The sequence below is a fragment of the Solea senegalensis genome, linkage group LG12 (assembly GCF_019176455.1).
Source record: "Solea senegalensis isolate Sse05_10M linkage group LG12, IFAPA_SoseM_1, whole genome shotgun sequence".
Classification (NCBI taxonomy): Eukaryota; Metazoa; Chordata; class Actinopteri; order Pleuronectiformes; family Soleidae; genus Solea; species Solea senegalensis.
The window spans coordinates 11,407,620-11,431,685 of record NC_058032.1 but is presented as its reverse complement, the minus strand read 5'-3'; the positions used below and the strand labels follow the sequence as shown (position 1 = coordinate 11,431,685).

Genomic DNA, 24,066 nt, shown 5'->3' with positions numbered 1-24,066 from the left:
CTACAAAAGAACAGTGTGTGTGTGTTGTATACCTTGCAGCGGTACATCAGAGCTGGTCTGGGAGGAGCTGCCAGCTGCAGCCTTGGCACTTTTCCTTTCAGCCATAATCTTAACAAGGAGAGAGAAGAAAAATGAAGAAACAGGGTTATACACCACAGGAGTGCAGCAAGAAACAGAGAGAGAGAAAAAACAATGGTACGAGAGGTAGAAGAAAATAAGCACACCTGACATAAAAAAGTATGGGATAGAGATTTAAATTAGAACTGATTTGACTGCCTTTGAAATGAGCAGTAAAAATCTATATCTACGGGAGGAATGAAAAACATCTAAAGGATGAGATTTGTAATATCCTACATCTCTTTTTTTGCTATAGACAAAAAAACAAAAAAAAACCATTCACAATATTTTATTTCACAACCCTTAAGGATCTCAGCCCAACTCTGTTGTTTTTTAAAAACATCATTAAGTAGACACAAATAAGTGTAATGGTTACGGTGTTTCCGCTGGGTTTGTTGCAAATATAAGATGATTGGCAGCTTTATCTTGAAAAACTAATGTTTAAATCTGCCTGGTTTTTTTGTTTTAAGAAAAAAAAAAAAAAAAAAGGAAACTGTTACTGTGCCTTCCATTTTTCATTTCTGCTGCAGTGACCGCACTCTTTCAACAGTGTGCACGGCCGCTGCATTCAGCCACTGCACTCTCTCTTCTACAGACACTTGATTAATTGTAGGTGTCATTAATCAAAGTCTGTGGTGAGTCTGCAACTCTGCTCACAGGGGAACATGCAAGAGGATGCACGCACGCACACATGCATGCATACACATATTCTCTCTCTCTCTCTCACAAACACGCACACGCACATCAGTGTGTTGAGCAGCTGCAAGACTCAGGTCACCAAGTTTCTCTGCTGCAGAGAAAAGAAAAACCGACTGTTTAAAATAGATGGCGTGAAAAGTCAGCCACAGCATCCAAACCAGTGCCCTGTTTTAATGAAGTGTGTGAGTGGATGTGTGTCTGTGTCTGTGCGTTCTACTGGAAGTCTTCCCGTCTGGTTGACATTGAAGCTTACAGAGATTATTGATCAGGTCACCTACAATATGAGCACATTCTGCAGTGTTTCTTGATGCAACTGCTGCTGTTTGCTAATCCGTCATTATCAGCTGTGGGGGTCGTGTAGGGATAAAGAAAATAATTTTAAAGTCCATACTAATCAAAGCATATTGAGATTGTAATTCATATGCAACAACTTCCTTACTTACTACTAATAAGCAATAATTCTAAGGTTATTAAGGGAAAACTCTTCGTTAATGGCTTACTTCATGCAGAATAAGGCATTAATAAGTACTTAATAATGACTAAATAAGAGCCAATATGTTACTAATTTGCATAATAAGCAACTAATTAATGGTTAAAATGTGTTCCCTAATCTAAAGTGTTGCTGATTTTTCTTGTTTTCATAGTTTTATTTTAAATAAAAAAGGAGGAGTCTACATTTCCTTGTAATTTTGTTTATATACTACATTGTTTACATCACTTGCAACATAATTATTGCACGGTCATTTGACCTGGGTGTAATATATCAATTGCATCCATTTCCACGGCATACAAACACTGCACAAGAGTGGGTGTTAGTGGGTCTTTTGACCAGTAGAAATTAAGGCATCACTTAAGATGCGTGAGGAGATTCAGACACTGCCGTTATCTCAACAGTCAACAATCGATGTGTGTCTGTGTGTTGGAGAAGGCGAGAGAAAGTATGCGTCTCTCCTTTAAGTGGCAGCTTTGCACCTTTAAGGATGTGTGAATCCGTGTTCCTGAGAGGGTTCACACTCTGTCACCACGATCTCAAGACAGAGAAAGCCTGAGTATGGCTGTATGGATGACGCTCCTCAAAACTTGAATGTACAGGATTACACATAAGACTTTTATTCTTTTTGCTTTTATTCTATAGTTTACAGGCTCTTAAAATCACGCTGTCTCTGGTAAAACGTTACAGAAATCTTGTCAAGGCACTGTCACTGTTTCACACCCTTATGTTTGTGAACTTGTCATTTTATGTTTTATACACTACCCAACCCACAACAGTCACATACATTTAAATTCATCTTGGCCCCGCATTATGCAATGCCTGCAGCACAATGCACATGTTTTTTTCACCAAGATCTTGTATTTATGATGTAAGAGTTGGGCTGCCGCATTCAGTCTTCCTCAGCACATCCCAAAGATTCTGAATGGGGTTAAGGTCTGGATGATTTTGTGGAGGCAAATCCATGTGTCAAAGCTCAACTAATACATTAATTGCTTGTAATTGGAATATCTTATAATGTCCTAAATGACACATTTTACACTTTTCCCGATTAAAGGGAATTTAAAACACAGATTTTCACCTTCTTACTAGTCTGTAGAACATACAGTAAAATCTTCTCATTCAAATGAATTGAAACAAACTTCAGACACACATACTCTTTCTTCCGCTTACTGGTTCCACATACTTCAACGTAGAAACGTCACTGAAACTTTAAAACATTCACAGAAAGTGGGACTTTCAGCCCTCAATAGAGCTCTTTCATGACCTTCACAGATGGTTCACGGGTACATTTAGAAATTCATGGAATTTTCCAGAATTTTGTGTATTGTATGATATTGTTGTGTTTTATATAGAAGGTTTAGTGCTAGAGTGTATGACATCACACTCTTGAGAGGAAATTCTCTTCAACTCTCGGCCATTTTCGCCTCTATCTTCACAAAAACTACATCAGGGTCTTCGGTCGAACCTTCTGACACTCACGGCGAAGACATTTCAGCAATACAAACTACACTATTTGCATTATATAACGAGTATTTTGGAAGGTTTTTAATGGACTGGCTCCTCATCTGGAGGTGCTATAGTTGCTATAGTAATTGCTAACTGTGGATGCCACACAGCTGATGAGTTTGAGAACTTTGTACTGTGATACAGAAGAATGAGACTGAAGAGAGAGGATGAGAAGAACTTTGAATTGTTATTAGCAGATCAGCAGATTAGACTGCACACAGGTAAACACACACACACACACGCAAGGCGGCAGCAGTAATGACACCCACCTTGGAGCAGATTTCGTGGAGACTTGTGGCAATGGCTGCAGCGGGAGTATCACATCTGAACACGTGGCACTTCAGCACACGTGTGTTCTTGTCTCTGGCCACGTAGGCAAAATCCCTGAAGCGTGGAGAGGAGACGCACACACAAACGTATCATCACACGTATACATTTCAAACGATCAACAGCAGAACATCTTTGGTTCGTTAAAGGCCCAAAATCAGTCGTACACTTAATTATTCAAATGAGAAATGATTGTAATTTGTTTAGGGTTGATGCATGGGGAGTAATCTCATTGCATCCACGGGTCCATCACAGCATTTCATATTTTCATAAATGAGCATTTTCTCCTTAATGTTAGACCATTTGTTCCATCTCACAGAACCTCTTTATTCCATACAGTTTTATCTGTTTATGTTCAGTCCACTGACTTCCTCCTCTGTTGCCTTTAGACACTGCATGAATAATCTGATGCAACGCTGCTTCCCAGAGCTTATAGAAGTGATAGCTGGAAATGATCACCAATTCTTTTTTTTCCTGTGCATTCCCTTGAGCAGATTTTCTTGATTGTATTGTGCTCATGTTTAACATTATCAGCAAGTTTCCATTTGAAATATCACCCTGTGTTTCAGCCCCCATTGTACTCTCATCTCATCTATCAGGAAACAATTTATTAGAATGGGTTTTACTTCTCTTCTCCACTCTGTGCGTGTTGTCAGGTGGTGGCTCACTGCAATAAAAATTCACAAAAATTCCAATTCCTCTGCTCGCACTGTGCACTTGAATCGTAATTCGTTTGAAAAGAGAAAAGACGGTGGGGGCATTTCATGGAAAATCTGCACTAATTAGCAGCATCTGCTATAATTATTAAAAAAAGTATTCATTATTCATTGAAATGCCGTCACGGATGTTGTAGGAAATTGCAGTTGTTGCAGTTACAGTGCAGATCTATCTGACGAACACACTACGCAGTACGCAATTTCTGCCGCTCGGGTCTATCTCTCCATCAAAACAATAACTAAAGACCGAGTTTGATGAAGTTGAGGCGTGACATGGTTACTCATTTCCTTTGAGTTTTTCCCTCAATGATCACCACTTTCTCTCCACTGTAGCACGTGAAAGGCAACCACGACTAATGAAACTGTGTGTTGCCTTAGATATAAATACAGATTTCTTTGGATTTAGAACACAGAGCATTTATTCCATTACTTTGTTTAAACGTACATAAAGTGGCTATAAGAACGTGCAATGTAGAGTATCTTATATCCTTTTTTTCTCAGCACAACCTATAGGCAATCTGATGATAAAGAGTTTCACTAACTATATAAACATCTGGGCAAATTTTTTTTTTTTTCTAAAGAAATAAGCGATATAATATTAATCCTAACTTTAATTTGGCAACATGTAAGAAGCATTTTGTAATGCCTGAAGATATAACCTATGAACACACACTGCAGGTGTGGGCCTCGTGAGCCCTAAGGGGTTAAAGCCTTTTTAAAGTAGCCTGTCGGATGCTTTTTGGGAGATACGTCACACACGCACACGCACAAGATGAAAGACAGACATTTCTCCAGGTGAGACACACTGCATGGACAAAACGTGGGAGGACGCCTTTCCAGCCAGACTGACATGACTGAGCAAACAGAGTGAACAATGGCAGGTGTGGGGACGAGCACAGAAGCCAGCTGGACGGTGGCGTCACCAGATGCTTCACACACACACACACACACAGAGCATGCTCCGGATTAACCATACACATAAACAGAAATATGCCAAACACAGCCAGCATTTATCACAGTGGGCTCTTTGGGTTTACGAGATCATTACCGGGCCTGTCTCCTCTGCTTAATTGTGTGCTCACACACTTGGGTCAATAATGCTCGCCGCCTGTGGCCAGGAAGGAAAGTACCATGTAATGTGTGTGTGAATGCCTCCAGTGCACTTTGTTCAGGGACATTTGAGCAGTGTGTCACCACAGCAGCACCAGTGGCCTTGCCTCGCATACTACAAATGGGTCTTTTATGACTTCTGCTCTCTCTGGGACATCAAACTGCTATAAAACTGCATGCAACTCTGAATAGGAAATAGCCTGTGGCCAAGTCTGGCTCATTGATGATTTAACGCCAGCAATTTAGACCTTCAATAGTTGCTGAAGCGCTCCTGTAAAGACCAACAGTGACTGTGGGCGAAACAAAGCCACGGGTTTTGACGCCTCGAGTGACAGATTTAATTAACGCACATGACGGCACGAGGGAGGGACGACGCTCTGACACAACAATGCGGACAACAGTGGAGGAATAATCACGCTGCAAAGAGTGAGTTACCTTTCTCTGGGTCCCGGGATGCAGGGCAAAGAGATGAAAGCGGGCAGAACAGAAAGAGTAAGCAAATAAGGCAATAGTCACAAATTAGAATTATAGAAAAAAAGGAGAGATGAGAAATTAAGGGAGAGGAAAAGAACAATGGGGAAAATTGGATTAGAAAAAAGGGAGGTAAAAAAACAGCAGAGGGTGGAATAGAAACAGCAAGGGGGGGAAAAAACAAGAGGAACATTAATTCACACGGCGTACTGCGTCAGAAACAGACACAATGCTCTTTCACCTAAATCCATGTCTTACTATGCTCTGTGTAGTTCCAAACTCGCTGGCTTATCGTTCCACTACATTATGACACAGCACACACCTTTGTTGTTAGATAGGCCATCACACACACACACACACACACACCTACTCCCGCTCTCTATCTTTCATCTTTCCCACCTTCAAATCTCTTTCATCCTTCTCTTTGCTTTGACTCTTTAATCTTCGTTTTGCTGCCCAGCTTTTTTTGTTCTCTCACTCTCACGCACACACACACACACACACACGATTGCGAGTGTTTCAGGACAACAGCGCATCTCATCACAGCGACCCGCTCCCATACAGTCTGTATTAAGACACTTAATAAGACAGGAGCACTACAGAGGAGGTTGAATAAAGGTTTGAGAGCTGAGTCAAACATCGACTGACTCTGATTCCAAGATGATCCACTTAATAGGAAGAAGAGAGTGTGTGAGTAAGGTAGTTCAAGTTGGCAGCAGATTTTTATTAACAGGAACTCTTCGGATGCAGAACATCAGTATTCTGTACACACACACACACACACATGCGCGCTCGCACGTAGAAGTTGAAAATCATTTTCCAGTGTTTCTCTCTCTCTTTTAATTGAATTATTTTTCTTCTGAGTCTATTTACTCTCTATCCTGCTTCCCTCTTATTCAATTCTAATTCCAACACAAATGCATTTTGCACACTTGCTTGGATGGAATTGGATTCCCTTCATAAAGTCTTTAATGGCACTAAAAACTCATCTCTTTTTTAACTTACACTTGACCGCATGAGGAGGGCTGAAAGCCTTACCAAAGACTCCTACCTCCTATTGTCATAGTCAAGAATCAAGAATTCATTTTACAAATAGAAAACAAAAACAAACAAAGCTGCCAAAAAAAAAAACCCTATGTTTATCAGTAATGTGGGTATTATTGCAGAATATAAACTACACAAAAAATACTACCAAGCATGTAACCGCATCTGATGCATCTTTCGTTCTCCCATGACAAATGAAGGGTGATTAATTTGCTGACCTCAGATAATGGAGGGGGTGACATACTGTAGAGAATGACAGACAATTAACTGTAAATAAATTACACATAGACCACAGACACGTCGGAAGAGAGAGGAGAGCAGAAGGGCGGATAAAAACACAGGAGGCCGGGAAGCCAAGATGAAACGGTCAAAAGTGAGTAAGAGAGTACGGGGGTGAGGTGTGACCACCCCTGACCCACTTAGGGCTGGAAGACATGGAATGGAAGAAAGAGAGGCAGAACAAAGCTGGAAATGACAGAAGCAGCAAAGCAGAGAGATGAGTTAAAGCAAGACTCCCAGCACTCGTGTGTTCTGTCTCTCCCCTTCACTCTCAACGTGTTTCACATATTTCCACAGCTGAATAAAAGATATCTGACTCACGACGACCAGTCTCTCTTTGATACTGACGGCTGTGAGGGCGCGGGGAGGCGGGGGGAGGCGATGCGTTCATCTCAGAGATTAAACGAGGTCATGGCAGCAGATGGATAGAGAACTATGTTTGAGAACACCACAGAGAAACATTAATATCTGCAACTGTGGCATCCGTCGCCCACCATCAGTCACCCTAACATCTATCAGTGTGTGTGTGTGTGTAGAGGAATGTTTTTAGTGGAAGATTCTCAGTGCTCGATGCATTCCCACAGTTACACGGTGCCGTCTGTGACTCATTATTGTCCAACTTCAGCAAATTTAAAGGCATTCATTGTGAAGACGACGGGACCCTTTAAACATCCACTGTCCAAGTTACAAGTTGCAAGAGGTGATATATGAAGAGAAAAAAAGATGAGGCTAAAAAAGAAATAAAAGAGAAAAGCGTATGTGATATCAGAGCTCGGTGTTTCGCCAAAATCAACAGAAGCATATTTCCATATCGATACAGAACCACAGCATGACATATAACAGTATTTTAGTGTATTCACATTTTCTTACATCCCTAGTGTTTATTGATTTATTGACTGATGACCAGTGATGTCTCTGCATAAGCGTTACTGAGACAAAGTGACCACATATTCGGAAACTAAATAAATTAAGAGCTGAAAAGCGTCTTTACTTGCGACCATGAACGAAAAGGAAGCCAATATTTCCTGAATACAAGTGCTGACGATGTCATTAGGAGCCGGCGGAGCGGTGGTTTGGATTCATTCTCAGCAGTCAATCATGACGTCTCAGCCCTTCTTTTCAATCGCCAAATAACATTATCATTAACTTCGGCACATTGGGACACTATTTAAATGACTGGAACCACATTTTGGGAAGCCTATTCGACATGTAATTTGAGTTTATGTCCAAAATGCTGACATGGAAGGAGTGGGCAGTACAGCACTTGAAAGAAGTGTTGCCATGGTTTGCAGATTCTCACTGAACAAAAATGACAGGATTTAAATGTACACATTATTATCATTATTTTTTTTTTTAAATACAATTGAACAGAGAATAACGTGAACATGCACGTGCAGGTACTAAACTGGTGTAATATTTATAAAGTGTTGGACAAAAGCAAGACAAATGTAGCGGCGCTGCAGACTGCTCTGCTCCGTAATGCCTTCCTCTGCTCTGCAGCCTCCATCACTCAGTATCATGTCCTCTCCAAACCATCTGTCTCACTCACACACACACAGACTTCAATTATCAAACACCTTAGAGTATCTTGTAGCGCTAAGTACTACGCTAATGGCCTTACATGCACAACCGTAGAAGCGTCTGAGACGTGTCAGAATTTGCCTGCGTCACACTTATTGATCACAACTTAAGCGAACTGTTGACACCGTGATCCCTGACGGTCTTGTGACTCTGGTCTTTAGTCCAAATTAGACGTGGATCCAGTCTAACGGTGAGATGTTAAGAGAGGAAACAACAGCTGAGGAAATCACCTTTTATCACACTGTCAAACAGAATAGCTAAACAACGAGCAGGTGTGTCGTGCCGTTTCTACCATATTTGTTGCTGCGGTTGCGTGAGACTCAACCTTAACGTGACTTCTGCAAGAGCAAAACACTTTGCACACGCTCCAACTTGGACAATATCATCGGTATGGGGGCTAATCGGCACAGGCTGAAATTATTATATTCATAAAACAAGTAACTGGTGTTAAAAAAAAAGAGAAATCCACCATAAAGTGCAACATTACAAATGCCCGTTTCCACTGTCATGGCAATTTCTCTTGATGGGCCTCTAAAAATCTGCACATGTTCTGTTCTGAAAATCTTCCATTTCCATTAGTCCAAGCAATAAATGTGGCAATCCGCTGCTAGAACGATAGTGTTGTTTTACTGGGCCCCTGCTGATAATTGCGTTTGCAGGAAACGTTGAATGTTGCTCTTGACTGAAGTTAATTGTAGTTTACTGTAATGGAATATGGTGATAAAAAGGCAATAAAAGTCACATTTAAAATCGGAGATGAGAGATGAGAAGTGGTTTTAGAGTTGCTGACAAATATGGGATTCGTTTTTACAGCGCCAGTGATGCTAGTTGAGTGTCCACTACCTGATATTTACTGTTGTGTCTATAGGAGGTGGCTGCTTAATTATCCTGTGTTTTATTTCAATGCGTACAATTGACATTTTATTTTGACACATTCCAGATATTTTAGCCTACGAAATGTGTTTCACTCGTGAATCAAATAATCTTTATAAAAAATGTGCGCCTTTTTAGATGCCTGCTTAATATTCCGGCATTGTAATTAAGCTGCTAAACGTTACCATTCTATTCCTTATCCTTTATTAGAATGAAGTATCTATCGCTTTTGTATATTCCACCCGTAAAATGTGTGATTTTAAGCTATGATCATTAAGATGACTTAATGGATGCCACATGGAGACACTTTGTTCTACATCACCTTAAACTTAATGCACCTTAGATTAGTGCTCTGATGATGTAACGGTAAAATGATCTTTTGATGGTGATGATCATGGGGAACATGACTATTCCATAAGTCCTAATTGACCTGTATCACACAGTAAGTAAGTAAGCATCTTCTTTTCCCTGAAATGATGAATTATATTTAGTTGTCCAAGAAGCAGGATTTTTGGAAGCTACTTAACTAAACTCAAAAACAACCGACGTCAGACTCCTTGCATCCACAGTGGCACTGAGTATTTAAAGCCGGTGTGACGACGGAACAGGGTAAACCCCTCTGTGACCGGGTAAATTATTATAGTCATGGCCCACAACCATTAGGCCTAATGCAGGTGCGTAATTACCTCTCTACCCCATAAAGTTGTTTACAGCACCAAGACGAGCAGCAAAACGAGCACCGAGGGCTGGGGGGGGGCGCAGCGATGGAGGAGTGGTGCATCACTGGTACCACATGACACATACTCCCCGTCTCCCTACACACAAACACACTCGCAGGCAGACTGACAGAAACAAGCGCACGATCACCAATAATGCCCAAGGCAGCAAAAAAACAACAAAAAAAAAATAGGACAAATCGAGCTAAAAATAAAAATAAAACCATTATCCATATAGTAATACACAGCGTACGCAGCACAAGGCACCGCCTGTGACATATAACGTCACTGCATCAGTTTGATGCGTCCTCAGCCATTCTGAATAGAAGGTGGAGACACACATACATCTGAATCTGCCTTCACGGAGTTCTGCACCCACGGGTCAACACTTGTTGTATTACATTATTACATTACACGTTCACGAGCAGAGACAGGTGGGTGGGCGAGATGGAAAGACAGAGAGAGAGAGAGAGAGGGGAACGAAGGATGAGGAGGAGAAAGAGGCATTCTGGGAGGGCATGAGAGGGAGGATGATGATGTCCTGCTGTTCTCTCTGCTCTTGATCATTTATACATCACACTGCTGTGTCGAGGGGAGAGAGAAAGTGTGTGCGCTGTGTGTTTGATGACATGAGTGATGCTATTCTTAAGTGAATCAAGGCTTCAGTGAGACGCCACCCATTCATGTTACTTACTAACGTGTGTGTGTGGGGTCAGGTGAAAGGATTTGGTTTCAAGTTACTCAAGTTATTTTAAACTCTACATAGTTTGGATAGTACTGTATGTAACCTCATTGGGCGCATGTGCCATAAATCATAAGGTTTCATACACACACAGTGAACAATGGCTATTGTCAAATCATTAGAATAGAATAGAATAGCATAGAATAGAATAGAATAGACTTGAATAGAATAGACTTGAATAGGTCTCTTTCATATTGTGGTATCAAAGATGCTTTGGTGACTCATGCAAATTCAAATAAACAAAAACAAATAACCTGAAAACAATACAAACAAAAAGATTATTAATAACAGACACATATAGGCATTGGGGTATGCATAATAATTGGTGTTTTGTCCTCTACTCCTTTACTGAAATCCTCCCTGGTCGTTCCCACCAAAGCTTTTAGTCATCAGGTTTGGTGGAATCAGCAAATGAGGATTTCAGCTGCTGTGACTGTTAACATTACTTGGGCCTCAGATGCTTCTAATTGGAAATTTAGCCCTGCTTCTATTTTCAGATGATCAGTTTGTGCATGGAATTGTGACGGCACAGGAGCGTATTTTAATCGCGATCACACACGGTAAACATTTAAACGCACTCCGTCAATGTAAACGCCTTGAATTAAGTGGGATATTGATCCTGTGATAACTAAGAGGAGATTCATTCACCACTTCATACGTTTCAATCCGCGAGACACGTCGACAGCCGCCCCAGAGGAAAAAAACAATCAAGAGCCTACGTCGAGTGCTTTTAAACATGTTGAGTATTCAAACACGTTTAGCTAAAAACTGTCCCGGGGGCCACTTGAGTGTGACGACCTACAGGTGAACACCGACTGCGCCGGCGTCACCTCTGTGTGATCGATAAACACCAGCATCGCCTGACATCGCTACCCACCATGGCCGAGACCAGAGAGGATTATATGTAGGAGATTTATTGGCTGGTCTGAGAAAGGGAGGCGATCTATAGTAGGAATAGGAGGAGTAATCCGTCATTAAGGCAGGGATTACAGCAGGTGTGCCTAACAATGCTAATGCGAGAGAGAGAGAGAGAGAGAGAGAGAAAGGCAAAGAGAGAATGAGATTTTTTTTCTTTATATATGTTTGTGTCTGACATTCTGTGCTGTAGAGAGAGTGAATACACAGCTCCTGCTATAATGACCCTGTAGAGAATGAGGGTCTCTGAGAGTCTGGGTGGACATATCATGACCGGACATGTGTGTGTGTGTGGAGAAGTGGGAGTGATGAATTGTGAGTAGATGTAAGGAGCTGACATGGAGGAGCAATGGCTTGCTGGGAAAGAGAGAGAGAGAGAGAGAGAGGTTGGTGGTGGGGCTGAGATCGGAGCAGTGCGGAGAGGCCATCAATCACTCTGACGTCTATCGAGTGGATCTAGGTGTTCGGGCTCCGTCCCTGTGGTCCATCGGAGGGGCCCGTGCATGTTAATTAAGGCTAAAGGAGCCTTGACATCGGCAAATAAGCTGCGATTCAAGCGGGACCATCGCGATCGGACGAGGGGTCCAAGAGTGGCTGCTGTGACCCAAACATGCACACGCAAACTCACATCAATGACATAAATGGAGGTGAGGGCTGGAGTGTGTTCAGCATTAAAATATTAATGATTCTAGAGGCTTGCATGCCCTCTCCCCTCCTCTCCTCTCCTCTCCTCTCCTCTCCTCTCCTCTCCTCTCCCCTCCTCATGCCACAGATGTCCACAGAAGGGCAGCAGTAAGGATAAATGAGTGAGACCTGGACAGAATAAGCAAGCAGAGCCCCACTGCTGCCCACTAATGAATATGAATGAAGTGTGGATTTGGCGTGGAGTGCGTTTGTATATGTGTGTGTGTGTGTGTGTGTGCGCATGCTGCACATCTGCTCAGTACTAAGTAGCAGGAAACAAGCGTGCACACACACATAGACATCAGCACGTCAGCTGTGCGTGTACATGACAATGGGACAAATGTCTCAGAAAAGTCACTTTTTGTTTCTTCACTCTTAACATAGTGTGTCCCTGCTCGTCCCTCCTCCTGCTCTGCTAATTATGGTAGATGTACACACACACATACACACACACACACGCACATACACACACAACTGTATTAAACTGCTCCAAAGAGGCGCGACACACACACTCTGAAAAATCCCTGCAGCACATTCAGACTTAATCCTGTCGCCACTTTTCGTCTTTTTTCAGTCTTTCTGATCTGGCTCCCTGAACATCTTGCCTGTGTCTCAGTGATTGGAGCTGCAAACCTGCTGCTGATGCTCGGCACAGAGGATATGAGGGAGAGGAAGAGGAAGAGGAAGAGAGAGACAAAGTACACAGCTTGAAGTCAAAAACACACAGCAGGAGGCCCGGGAAGTAACAGAGAGGAATTTATGAAGAGAGAGTTAATGAATGAAAGTAGGCTGAGAGCAACGGTGTCCTTCACACAAACACAGCAATCACAAGTCAACATACGAGAAACCGGGGCTGTTGGAGCAGAGAAAGCGAGTGAGAGAGTGAGGCAGTAAAAATGTAGGTCTGAAGGATGAGTGAAAGGATAGGGACGGATGAGGAGGAGTGAACGAACAAGAGGCAGACATACTCACAGAGGCGGACATCCTCGCCCTGTTACAAGTGACTACTTCCCTGCCTCGTTAAATCCTCCAGCACAGTCACATTGCCACAGCCTCTTCTCTGTGGATCTCAGGGGGGTAAATCTCTTCCCGCCTCTCTTTGTCTTCTTCTTTTTTTTTTTTAATCCTCTAGGGCCCTCTTCTTCTCTTCTCCTCCCCCTTGCCCCTTCCTCTCCTCCTCCCCACACTACACCTTTTTCCCCTCCTTATCCTCCTTTATCGTTGTCTTCGCTGTGCTTGCCCAGTCCGGAGAGTCTCAGTAAGCTCCTGGTGTGTCCTGCTCAGCACAAGCAAGGAGGTTTGCCTCTGTGCACTTGTTCTCCATCATTCTGTTTACACCCTCTCTCTCTCTCTCCCTCCCTCTCTCTCTCACTCAAAAATGCCACTTTTTTTTCCTTCACTCTCGTGTCTCAGGGAGGCTGCAAAAAGGGGGAAGGCTCACGCTCCCCTAAAGTGCAACAGCATGACCAATTAAGAGCGGCGAAACGAAAGAAGAGGCAAAGCTGTGCAGCCAATGAAACAAAAGGGAGGCAGAGGGAGCACAAAGAGTAGAAACTGAGCGAGAGCACTGTGGACGGGAGAAGGAGATGGAGAAGTGAGGGACGGCACATGCAACCGCACTCACTCACTGTCACACAGAGTCCGACAGAGCGCTCCAGATATAGGACTATGACTTCATCAATTCATGGCCACACACACACACACACACAGAGGAAAATGTGCACGCGCAACCGTGGCCATCCATGTAGACAGACTTGCTGAGTGCTCCAGATATAGCCTCATGACTTCATCGGGGAGCAACGCCCCTCACTCCCCCAGCCCGACCTGCTAAAGAGACAGGGGGCTCATTCATATTGAATCAAGCTGGAGGAGACAGAACGTTCAGGGGGGCAGTAGACGGAAAGAGAGAGGGATTGTGAGACTACAGGGAGATTTACTTTGCACTATCCTCCATGCGCGCATTCATGCATGCACTATCTTACTCAGTCAGATCCTTTGCTGCCTCCCTGTTCCCATTTCACTTGCGTTCCTCTCTCAATGCGTCTCTAGCAGTATCTACCATCTTAAGTCCATTAGCTTAGCAATTTCTTTCAGAATGAAAGAACAACACAAATATAAAAGGATCCACAAACACAGATAGCAGCACTATCTTACTCGGCGAGGGCTCAAAGTGAAGCATCATTATGTTGTTTGTTGCCCCTTTATTGCCTTTATAAGTTTTTTTGATTGAAATCTTAATTGCTAAATCCATGAAATAGCTACAGACCAGACATATGTACTGTACACACCACTATCTCAACCCCAGCAGCTTCATATCATTTCTGTCAGACACACATACTTTGACTGCAGTGCTCTCTAGTGGCAGAAGTAAGTCATTCCAACCTCTGGCAAAATAAAACTCTTATCTCTGACACACACACACACACACACACACACACAGTCCTATCAGACATGGGCTCTTATGAAACAATTTGCTGCACACATGGAAAGAGCATTGTGATCCAAGAGCATCAAATATCCACTGGATCCCAGGGTGATATCACAACACATAAAGAGTCATGAGGCAGGATATGAGGCAGTAGACTCCAGATATCAAGAAATGCTGGTGGGAGGAAGACATGTCATAAAAAAGAAAGAGCGAGAGGGAGATGAGCGAAAGAAGAAAGGGATGAGAGGGAGAGTTATCCTGGGCCGACGCTCCCCTCGGCCTTCTGCTACATGCTTTATCCATTACCACTGAGTGAGACAGCAGCCGAGAGTATCTCAATCATCTGAGATGGAAGAGGGCGGAGGAACTCACTCTCACACACACACACATATATGCCATTGAGGGAAGGGCGAAAGGTAGACGGAGTAAGAAGACGGATGCATGAAAGAGATATAAAAGACAAAAATAAAAAAGTCCAAAACAGACAGAAAGAGAGAAATATGAGAAGTAAGAAGACTTGGTGAGTGAGCAAGTGAAGCGAGGTCAAGTCTTTTTGCTATTTTAAACTCCATTTTTCTGTCTTTTAACAGTGTGACACGTGGCAAACGTGAATCTCTCCACTCTTATTACTTTAACCTTTTTCATGACCTTCACAGTGGTGTGTGGATTTTCTGTTTAAGTTAAATAAATACATGCACACTTCATGCACTTATGCAAATATCCCTCATACATAAACATTTACATTAAAATCACCCACGTATGCAGATTACATCCGTATCCAGATGTGCTCAAAGTGGCCGCTCCGCGCGTTACATGAAGACCCTGAGGGGTTAACACCAACGAGGGCTTAGCTTATCCCCCTCCATTTGCAGCTGTGCTAGCATCAGCACACTGTCAGCTCATCAGTGAGAGGTTAAGGCCAAATGACTGAGAACCTCAGTGTGAAGAGAAAACACAAGTATAATTATGTTGGGGTTTTTTTCCCCCTCAATGGAGTTTGAGCAAATGTGCATGAATTAATAATGAGGCTGATTACAACCTCTGATGATGAAGTAAAACTTCTGATTCAGCACCTAAAAGCGAGAAGGTTTCACACATGCAATCCATAGTGTGTTACTGTGTATGTATGTATGTATGTATGCAGTAGCATCGACATGTTCTTGTTTTCTAGACATTTGGAAACAATCAAAGACGAAAGACGTCCGTCATCTCCACCCACCTGTCGTGGTCTCGCCCGACGCCCCACACGCGGATGCTGCTGATTGGCTGAGAGTGAAGCAGACTGTGATCATCGGGGTCAACAAGGGTCAGCATGCGGTCTTGAAGCACCAGCAGCATCCCTCTGCCCTGAAAGACCACATATGACAGAGGAATTTAATTCTATTAAATTATATTTATTTTTCCTGACTTCTTAAATTTTTTTATGTCACAAATTGATACTTCCAGACCTCGAGAGTCTACAAGCAAAATAAAGGAAATAACAAGCTGTTTCATTGCCAGCCAGGAATAAAGTTAAATTCATAAATATGTATGCACGCTCACAAATGTTCTTTTTACATTTATCTTTTTTACTAAACCGTGACATAAACAACACTCTGCTTCCCCTCAGTGATGTTTAACTTTGAGGCTAACCATTTATTCTGCATTATAGACATGTTAAATGTGTTTGCCCAGAAGAAGCTGCAGCGTAAGTGTAAATACTGCACATAACAACTGTCGGTGTTGACACACTGACCTCTCCCCAGACCCCGGCTGAGTCTCGTATGTCCCTCCTGCAGTAGGACAGCTGTCTGATGCAGTGGTGGACGGCCACACTGCTTTTCCCCTCACACAGGTCCTGCTCTGCCATCTCCACCCAGCCCAGAGACCGAACTGGAAATGACTATGGGACAAAGGACAAAAAAACACTTAATCTTTTTCACACTTGGTTATTTTTGTTAACGGTACAATAACACTTTACATTAGGGAACACATATTCACCATTAATTAGTTGCTTATTAGCATGCATATTAGTAACATATTGGCTCTTAATTGTTTAATGAATTAATTAATGCCTTATTCAGCATGGCCTTATTATACAACCAGTAAGTCATTAACTAAGAGTTTTCCCTCAATAACCTCAGAACTATTGCTTATTAGTAGTAAGTAAGGAAGTTCTTGTATATGAATTACAATCTCAATATGCTTTGTTTAGTATGGACTTTATAAGGTGGTAGTATGTTAGAATATAGAGCTTAACTTAAGTCAATGACTTTTTACAAAAACATGATTCATGATGATTATTTCTGGATGTCGTACTATATAAACATTTTTGTCAAGCATTCAAACATGTGACCTTTAAATGTTTTAAATAATCAAAGATATCCTCAGCAAAGCCTTTTTTAAATAGGTCAAAACAATCTATTCTCATAAGTTGTGGTTTGATTTAAGAGCAACTCAACACACAACTCTCTCTCCACCACTTCACATTCACAAACGAGCGAACACTTGAACATGTCTATACACCATCCTTCCACATGGAGGCAGCAAAATCTACATTGACAGTGTAATAGTCCCGGTTACCTCTGAGTGGCACTGTGACACACAATGAGAGAGAGAAAGGGAGGAGGAGACACTCGTATAGAGACCTTGTAGGTAATATAGCATGTTACTACTAATAGTCTTTGGACATTACTGCTGACTTTGTCTAGTAAAAAGTGCAGATGATTGTTTGATTAGTGAAATGATTCCAGGCAGAAATATTTAGTATGTTTGTGATGGATGTTGTTGTTGATGTTGTTGTTTTGATCTCACCATTTCCTCAGGATTGGAGAAAGCATTGTTTAGGTCGACTGTCTCTAACTGGGCTGGGGGGCTGCAGGGAAACATCAGAATCGTCAGATATAACAAACACTCAAGGAAATCTGATATTAAAATGCAAGATATTGCACTTGTGTGTGTGTGTGTGTGTGTGTGTGTATTACTTGAGTTTCAGTGAAGCATAGCGGAGGGTAGCGCCTTCAAATGCCTTCAGACTGGGATCTGGATACACGGGATAGTCTTTCAGCTCCTGAAAGACAAAAACACACACATGGTCAGATATTTTACACGAGAGATGTTCATCTTTGTTGAGTTTGCACTTCAGACTTGTCCTGGACAGAGACTGCGGCGTGCTCACTTCAGTCCAATAAGTGCAGCAGTGAAAGCCGAGATAAATCAATGACGGTGTCAAGCTTTTCGGAGGAAGTGCAGACTAAACAGTTCTAGAAAAATGTCTTACTTAGATAACTGTAAAACTAGAAAGACATCAATAGTAAAAACCATACAGGATATCAAGAAATAACATTTCCAGTGTGTCCAACCAATACAATAGAATGAATCAGTGATGTAGTGTGTCTTACATTGGCTGTGCAGGTGGTGGTGCTGAGATCTGGTTCACAAGAGGTGACATCATTCGAGGGGGTGGAGGAGGAGGAGATACAGGAGCCCGACGGGGAGGGGACGGGCTCAACCGAGCTGTCAGATATCAGACTGCTGGGGCGCTGTGGAACACACGGAGGGTTCAGGTCAAAAAAGCAGAGAGACGGAGAGGAACACACACACACAGACGATGGGGAGCATCTCAAACACGTCGACCTGAGCTTATAATATTTGCTAGTTAAACCACCAAATTCTGAAATCATCAAGGTTCCTGTCTGAACACAGAGAGCATGTCATGACATTTTTAAGTTATTTAAGTTCTTTTCAGTATGATTATGTGAAATTTTAGGTTTAGGTGAAACAGGTTCAACTGTGTCCAAATCCTCTCTCTGCACTGTTTCTCTCATCTTCCTTGGAGAAAAAGAACAGAATATAATATAAGTGATTAACACAGCACTTAACATTTATCCTTGAATAAATAACATTTTGGATTTTTAACTTCCAACCTTCAGCCTTGATTTAAAAACAACGCCCACACTTCGGTGGGTTCTTCTAACCTCAGCGTGCGGCTCGAGTGAGCGCTGCGATTCCTGCTGTGGGTCACTCTCAGCGTCAAGCTCGGTGTACTGGTTGCCTGCGGCAACAGGTCGATGATACTGTGTGGTGCCGGTAGGGACGTGCCAGAAATAGACTTCTGAGGAGTCTGAGATCTCCCGCCAGCCTGGTGGCAGGTCGCCTTCACTCCAAACATCTGCTGATAAATGACAGCAACACAAAAGCACATATTTGCCCACAGGCAGGCTCTGTGGATACACATTTGAACGTGACATATGCACATACACAAGGCTACAAACAAACAGGGATGGACAGGGTACATTTCTGAGACGGTCAGTCTGTCCCTATAGTTGCTGTTGTCATAGCAACCCCAGGGCTCGTCCCTTGTGGTACGATTAAATGTGCAACCCCCCATTTTCTGATTTATAACATTTCTCTCCACACCTGTACTCTAACTATTGCGTTGTCATACAACCTTGGCCATTGTCCTGTGCTATATTCAGCTCAGCTTTTTTTTTTTTTCCTCCGCCCCCTTTCCTCATCCTCTCCTCTGCAGTGTTCTAATCACTTCCTGCATTATGAGAGACCTGGTGTGACTTGTTACAAAGAGGCTGTTGACAAACTTCCAGATCAGACAGGAGGTAGGAAGAGGCAGGGAGGAAAAAAGAGGGAGCAAAAGGAGTGCGTTACAACCACATGATCAAAAGCTGCGGGTGAACAGGCAAACACTCATGTCCAACCTGTTTCCTGTGGAGTCTGAGGAGACGGTGTCTCCTGGGACAGGGTGGTCCAGCTGGAGTCTTCATCCTCTGATGGAGAATCTGGAGTCATGTCCATTCTTAAACCCACTTTAGGAAGTCCAGTCTCTGGTTCTGGTTCTGGTTCTGGCTCTAGTTCTGGCTCGGGCAGGGTGGATGGTGCTCGGCTCCTGGTTGGGGTGTTCCTCTCTGCGGCTCTTGCCTGTTTGGGGGAGGAGGGTGGGTACTGTTGTAGGAACTGGTTCTCATTGTTTGGGTGCAGCTCCACCTTAATCACGCGGGGCTGGGTGCTGCGAGGGGGCTTTGCAGGACTGCGTGGACTAGCAGCCGGAGCCTGGACACAGAGCTCCTCTCTGACATGTGCTGGAGCTTGGTTCTGAAGGAGGTTGTGGTTGTCAGGGATCCACTCTGGGCTGGCGGAGGAAGAGGAGGACGTGGAGGAAAGTGGGGCTTCCACCACCACTGGTAACAGGGGTTGTCTTGTGGCAGGTGTAGGGTCATCTTCCTCTTCTTCCTCCTCCTCCTCCACCACTGGTGCCACCTCTTCCCTCTCCTCCTGACAGGTCTGCTTGGTCCTGGGCTTCTCCTCCTTCTGGCTCTCCCTCTCTTTGGCAGGACTGGCCTGCTCTTTCTCTGGAGAACACTGCTGCTGCTTCTTCTCCTCCTTCTCCTCTTTGTTTCCTGTGTTGAGGTCTAGATCCCAGCCCTTCCCGTGGTACTCCAAGAAGCTCTTGGTCCTCCGACGGAATGGAGGCTGCAGCGAGTTGTCTTTCTCGAACTCCAGCCAATCCGAGGTTGGGTTATTGATGAGGTCATTGTGTATTTTGCCCTCAGTGCTGGCCCGGCTGAGTTCCAGTTGCTGGCTCTCGGCTCGTCTCTGCATGTTGGCCCCATTCTTAGCCAGTTTGGGGTTGGTGGCGTTAAACAGCGAGGAGGAGGAAGAGGAGGAGTAGAGAGCTGAGCTGGAGGAGGACTTGGTTGGGAGGCCCCTCCCTCTGGTCACAGGTTGGTTTTTAAAGGACAGGTTGTCATTTATCCCCATGGCGCTCCTCACGCTGGTCATTGCGTACCTCTGACGGCTCTTTGGCAAGGTGGCCGAACTTCCCGTCTCCACGGTCTCCTTGATGACATCCCGCCCCAGCAGCTGGTTGTACGATGAACGAAGACTGAGGGAGGTGGGCGGTGTGGAGGAGGGGCCATTTCGGTTGGCCAAACCCACATTTGAAGGGGAGGAGCCAGAGCGGGAGAGTGGAGGTTTTTGTACCGACATCATGGCTGACTGGGAATACACTGTGGTGATAGAGCTGATGATAGAGCAGATGCAGAGTTCAAGAATTATTTCACAATGTTTAATCAGATATACACATAATAGCAAGGTGATATTCTATATTACAGTCAAATAAAACAAAACAAAACAATGAACAACAGTTTAATGCAAAGGCTACAAGATCTTGATCTTGAACTGCCTTTTTCAACAGTTTGGAAAGTTATGAATCATAGATGTATTAAGCCTCTTCCAGGATGTGGTGACAAAAAGCTTCAGACGTAGAAATCTGGAGTGGGAGTTTCAGCCTGTACCATATGATGCACACTTAATCAAATAAGGGAGCAGTATAGAAAGACAGGCACAAAAGGGTAGAAGGGACGATGATCTAATGATGAAGCTAAAGCCTTTTAAAGGAAACAGTCCAGTTTGTTTATAGTGTATGCAGCAAACTGAAGCACAGAAGGAAAAGATGATCCCACCTACAGTAAAACACTGTGGAGATTCTAACGTGCCATCAGCCAGTGAAGGGTTGAATGTGTCAATGGAATTATGAAAGTTTACCGAGGCATTTTAAAGCAAAATGTGTGCAAAGATCTTGCAAACCTAGTGTCCGAAGTGAAAACATTTGCAAAGAGTTGAATTGTCTTAACAGTAGAGAATTCCATTTCTTGACGTTCATGAAGAGCATCGTTTCATATGCTAGTAATGTGAATTCAAAAAATGCAAACAGATTTTGTTCACCCCTATTTTACTCAATAGTAGTATCATTTAGTAGGCCATCCTAAATGATACTCACTGGACATTTATATATTTCACATCATATTTAAATTATGGTATAGTGAGCTGCCTGGAAAATGCATTGATCACAATCCTCTGTGTCTGTTCACCGAGTCAGTCAGAGAACAGCAATAGTCTCTCACTGTGGTTACAAGATGCTTCAAAGCCTCTTTATGTGGCTAATGGTTGGTTAGTGTATAGTGGAATAGCCGCTGGGTTACTTAGTGCACAGGGTTAGTATACTGTATTGTAAATTATCCATAGACCATATACTGTATAAATGGATGTAGTCTTCTGGCAGCAAAACAAGCCTTGAGATTCGTAATTTGACCAGATTAATTTCCAGCCTCTGTCACTTTTTTACACACAGGGTGTCACAGCTGAAGGTTTAGGGAAGAAAACACTCCATGGTGAAGCTGTGAGTCAGAGCCTCTCTGTATTTGTCCAGGACTGACATTTACAGCAGCAGGTCTATGGGGAGGAGAAGTGGCAGCCGGCTCTTGCTAACTGGCTAGTCGTGTCTCTTATCTCTGAGAGAATCAGGTTTTATGAAGGTGAATGCAAATTGGGGAATAGGAAAAAACAGAAGCAGAGAACCGTTGTGATCTTAAGACAAATGCACTTAAGTTCCATTACTGTCACTTCTGCTTTTGTCTGATTTGAACTGAGGACACTGCCCTGTGGAAAGCTGCAGCAAACAACAAATACAGGTGGAAACACACACACACACACACACACACACAAAGCTGCAGTCATCATCATCAGCACCTTTTCTCAGAAACGTGGAAAATACAAACGCAGCAGATTTGAAAGCACGACAAGATCTTGGGAACAGACAGAGGCAGAGTTTTGGCCGGATCACAATGCCTGGGCGGTGCACTTTGCTCATGCAGGGCCCCTATCTGCCCTCCTCGCCATGGGGGGCTGTCGTGTTGTCTCTCTGTCACTGAGCCAGACAACAACAACAACAACAACAGCCTCGTTTGTGCTGAATCTGCTCTCAGTGTCAACAGGTACAAACCGGCAGTGAAGCAACAGGAAACCAGCTGTCTTTAATCTGTACTGCAAATAAAATGCCCCCACGTTAACACCTAATGACTCCAGTTTTTACAAGTATATGTAGCATTTAACCACTTTCCTAAACCTTCATCTGCATGCTCAGTTATAGATGTATTGGTCTGAAAGCTACAAGCCTGAGAAACAACATACAAGCAGACACAAACATGTTGCTGTGACTCAGAGGATTCATTACACATCCATGCTACAAACCCCAAAGCTGAGAAGAGGGATAAACAAACAGCCCTCCAGGATCATCTTATTCTATTTATTATTATTATTATTACTATTATTACTACTACGAATGTCACACAAACATGGTTCTCTCGTTCTCTCACTAGTTAAACAAAGTGGAAGGCAGACAGCATGCAAAGGGGAGTGGGGAGGAGGAAAGATTGTCAGTCCAGGGAGGAAAGTGAGCAGAATGACACAGCAGTTTGCCGGACACTCGCCACACAAAGTCAGTCAAACAGTTGTCCTGAATAGATTTGTTGTGCTCAGTAACAGCAGAGGTCACTCTATGTTATGATCTTTTTTTTTTTTCCTGGTGTGAAAGCATGATTATAAAGGAGGAGATAAAACAAGGAGATCCATTTCAGGATCAGGATTTGCTTGAGCTTATTTGTCTGCTTACCTTGTTTACACGCGCTGAGGTGTTTCCATCTGAAGGTCACCTGAAAAGAAAAACGTATTAATGCTTCAGAGAGTCATCATGAAGAGTAATGCTGACATAGATCGTGGCCTGTGAGGAGACGCCATCCTTTTCGGGTTTTTTTTTTAGAGCTACTTCCTGTAAAAGCAAATCGATGCTTTGGAAATGAAATGCAACAGATGAAAGCTCAGGCAGAGGAGAAGATGAACTTGAAAAAGTCGATGATGTCATGGGTGGAGTAGCCCCGCCCGCCCAATCTCCTCTTCTCTTCGCGAAGCCTCCCTTTAATGAACTCCCTCAGTGTTGCATCTGCGTTAAATCATCTTTTATGTCAAGTATTTAACGTCCAGCCTGGCTCTGCTAAAGGTGGAGGTTTATAATGTCGGATGTGTGAACACAAGCGGAGAATCCTTAGCATCCTTCCAGCTTCATCACAGCCGCACTGGGAGTGGAGCGCATCCCCATCCCACTCACCGCTTCACTCAGCCTCCGGGCTTCTGCGCCTCCGCTCCCAGGACGACAAACACGCGCACATATGCACTCACACACACAACGGTGAGCGGGGCCGACGTCGTCAGCCGCTTTTAAGAGCCAAGTCCGCCCGTAGGTGCAGCCGGCCGCCCGCATTAGATCACATCACAACATTGCCACAGCCCGCCCCGCGTCTCCGCTGGCGGCCACAGGATGCGCTTTCGCTCTGCGCCAGAGTTTCCCGGAGCGTCGCGGCGCTGTGGAGCCTCGGCCTGCGCAGCCAATCAGAGGCGAGGACGCAGCACGCGCGTCGCATAAAGACGACGCAACCATAATAATAATAATAGTACTAAAAAAATAATGAAATCACACATCATCAGAGTCTGACGTCATACAAGTGATCTGCTGAAATATGAATGGGTTACAGTGA

At 43.5% G+C, this 24,066-nt stretch overlaps 1 protein-coding gene across 1 annotated transcript; it reads right to left on the bottom strand.

Moving 5' to 3' along the window:
• Positions 1-23,873, bottom strand: LOC122778783 (amyloid-beta A4 precursor protein-binding family B member 2-like). Its single transcript, XM_044040880.1, has 12 exons — positions 23,640-23,873; positions 23,148-23,187; positions 19,396-20,717; positions 18,658-18,851; positions 18,082-18,222; positions 17,665-17,750; positions 17,495-17,555; positions 16,437-16,583; positions 15,921-16,048; positions 5,404-5,409; positions 3,085-3,199; positions 1-108 (listed from the first exon to the last, which is right to left on the bottom strand). Exons 3-12 carry the CDS (start codon positions 20,684-20,686, stop codon positions 1-3), a joined length of 2,277 nt encoding a protein of 758 aa, XP_043896815.1. The 5' UTR covers positions 20,687-20,717; positions 23,148-23,187; positions 23,640-23,873.
• Between the last annotated feature and the right edge of the window lie 193 nt (positions 23,874-24,066).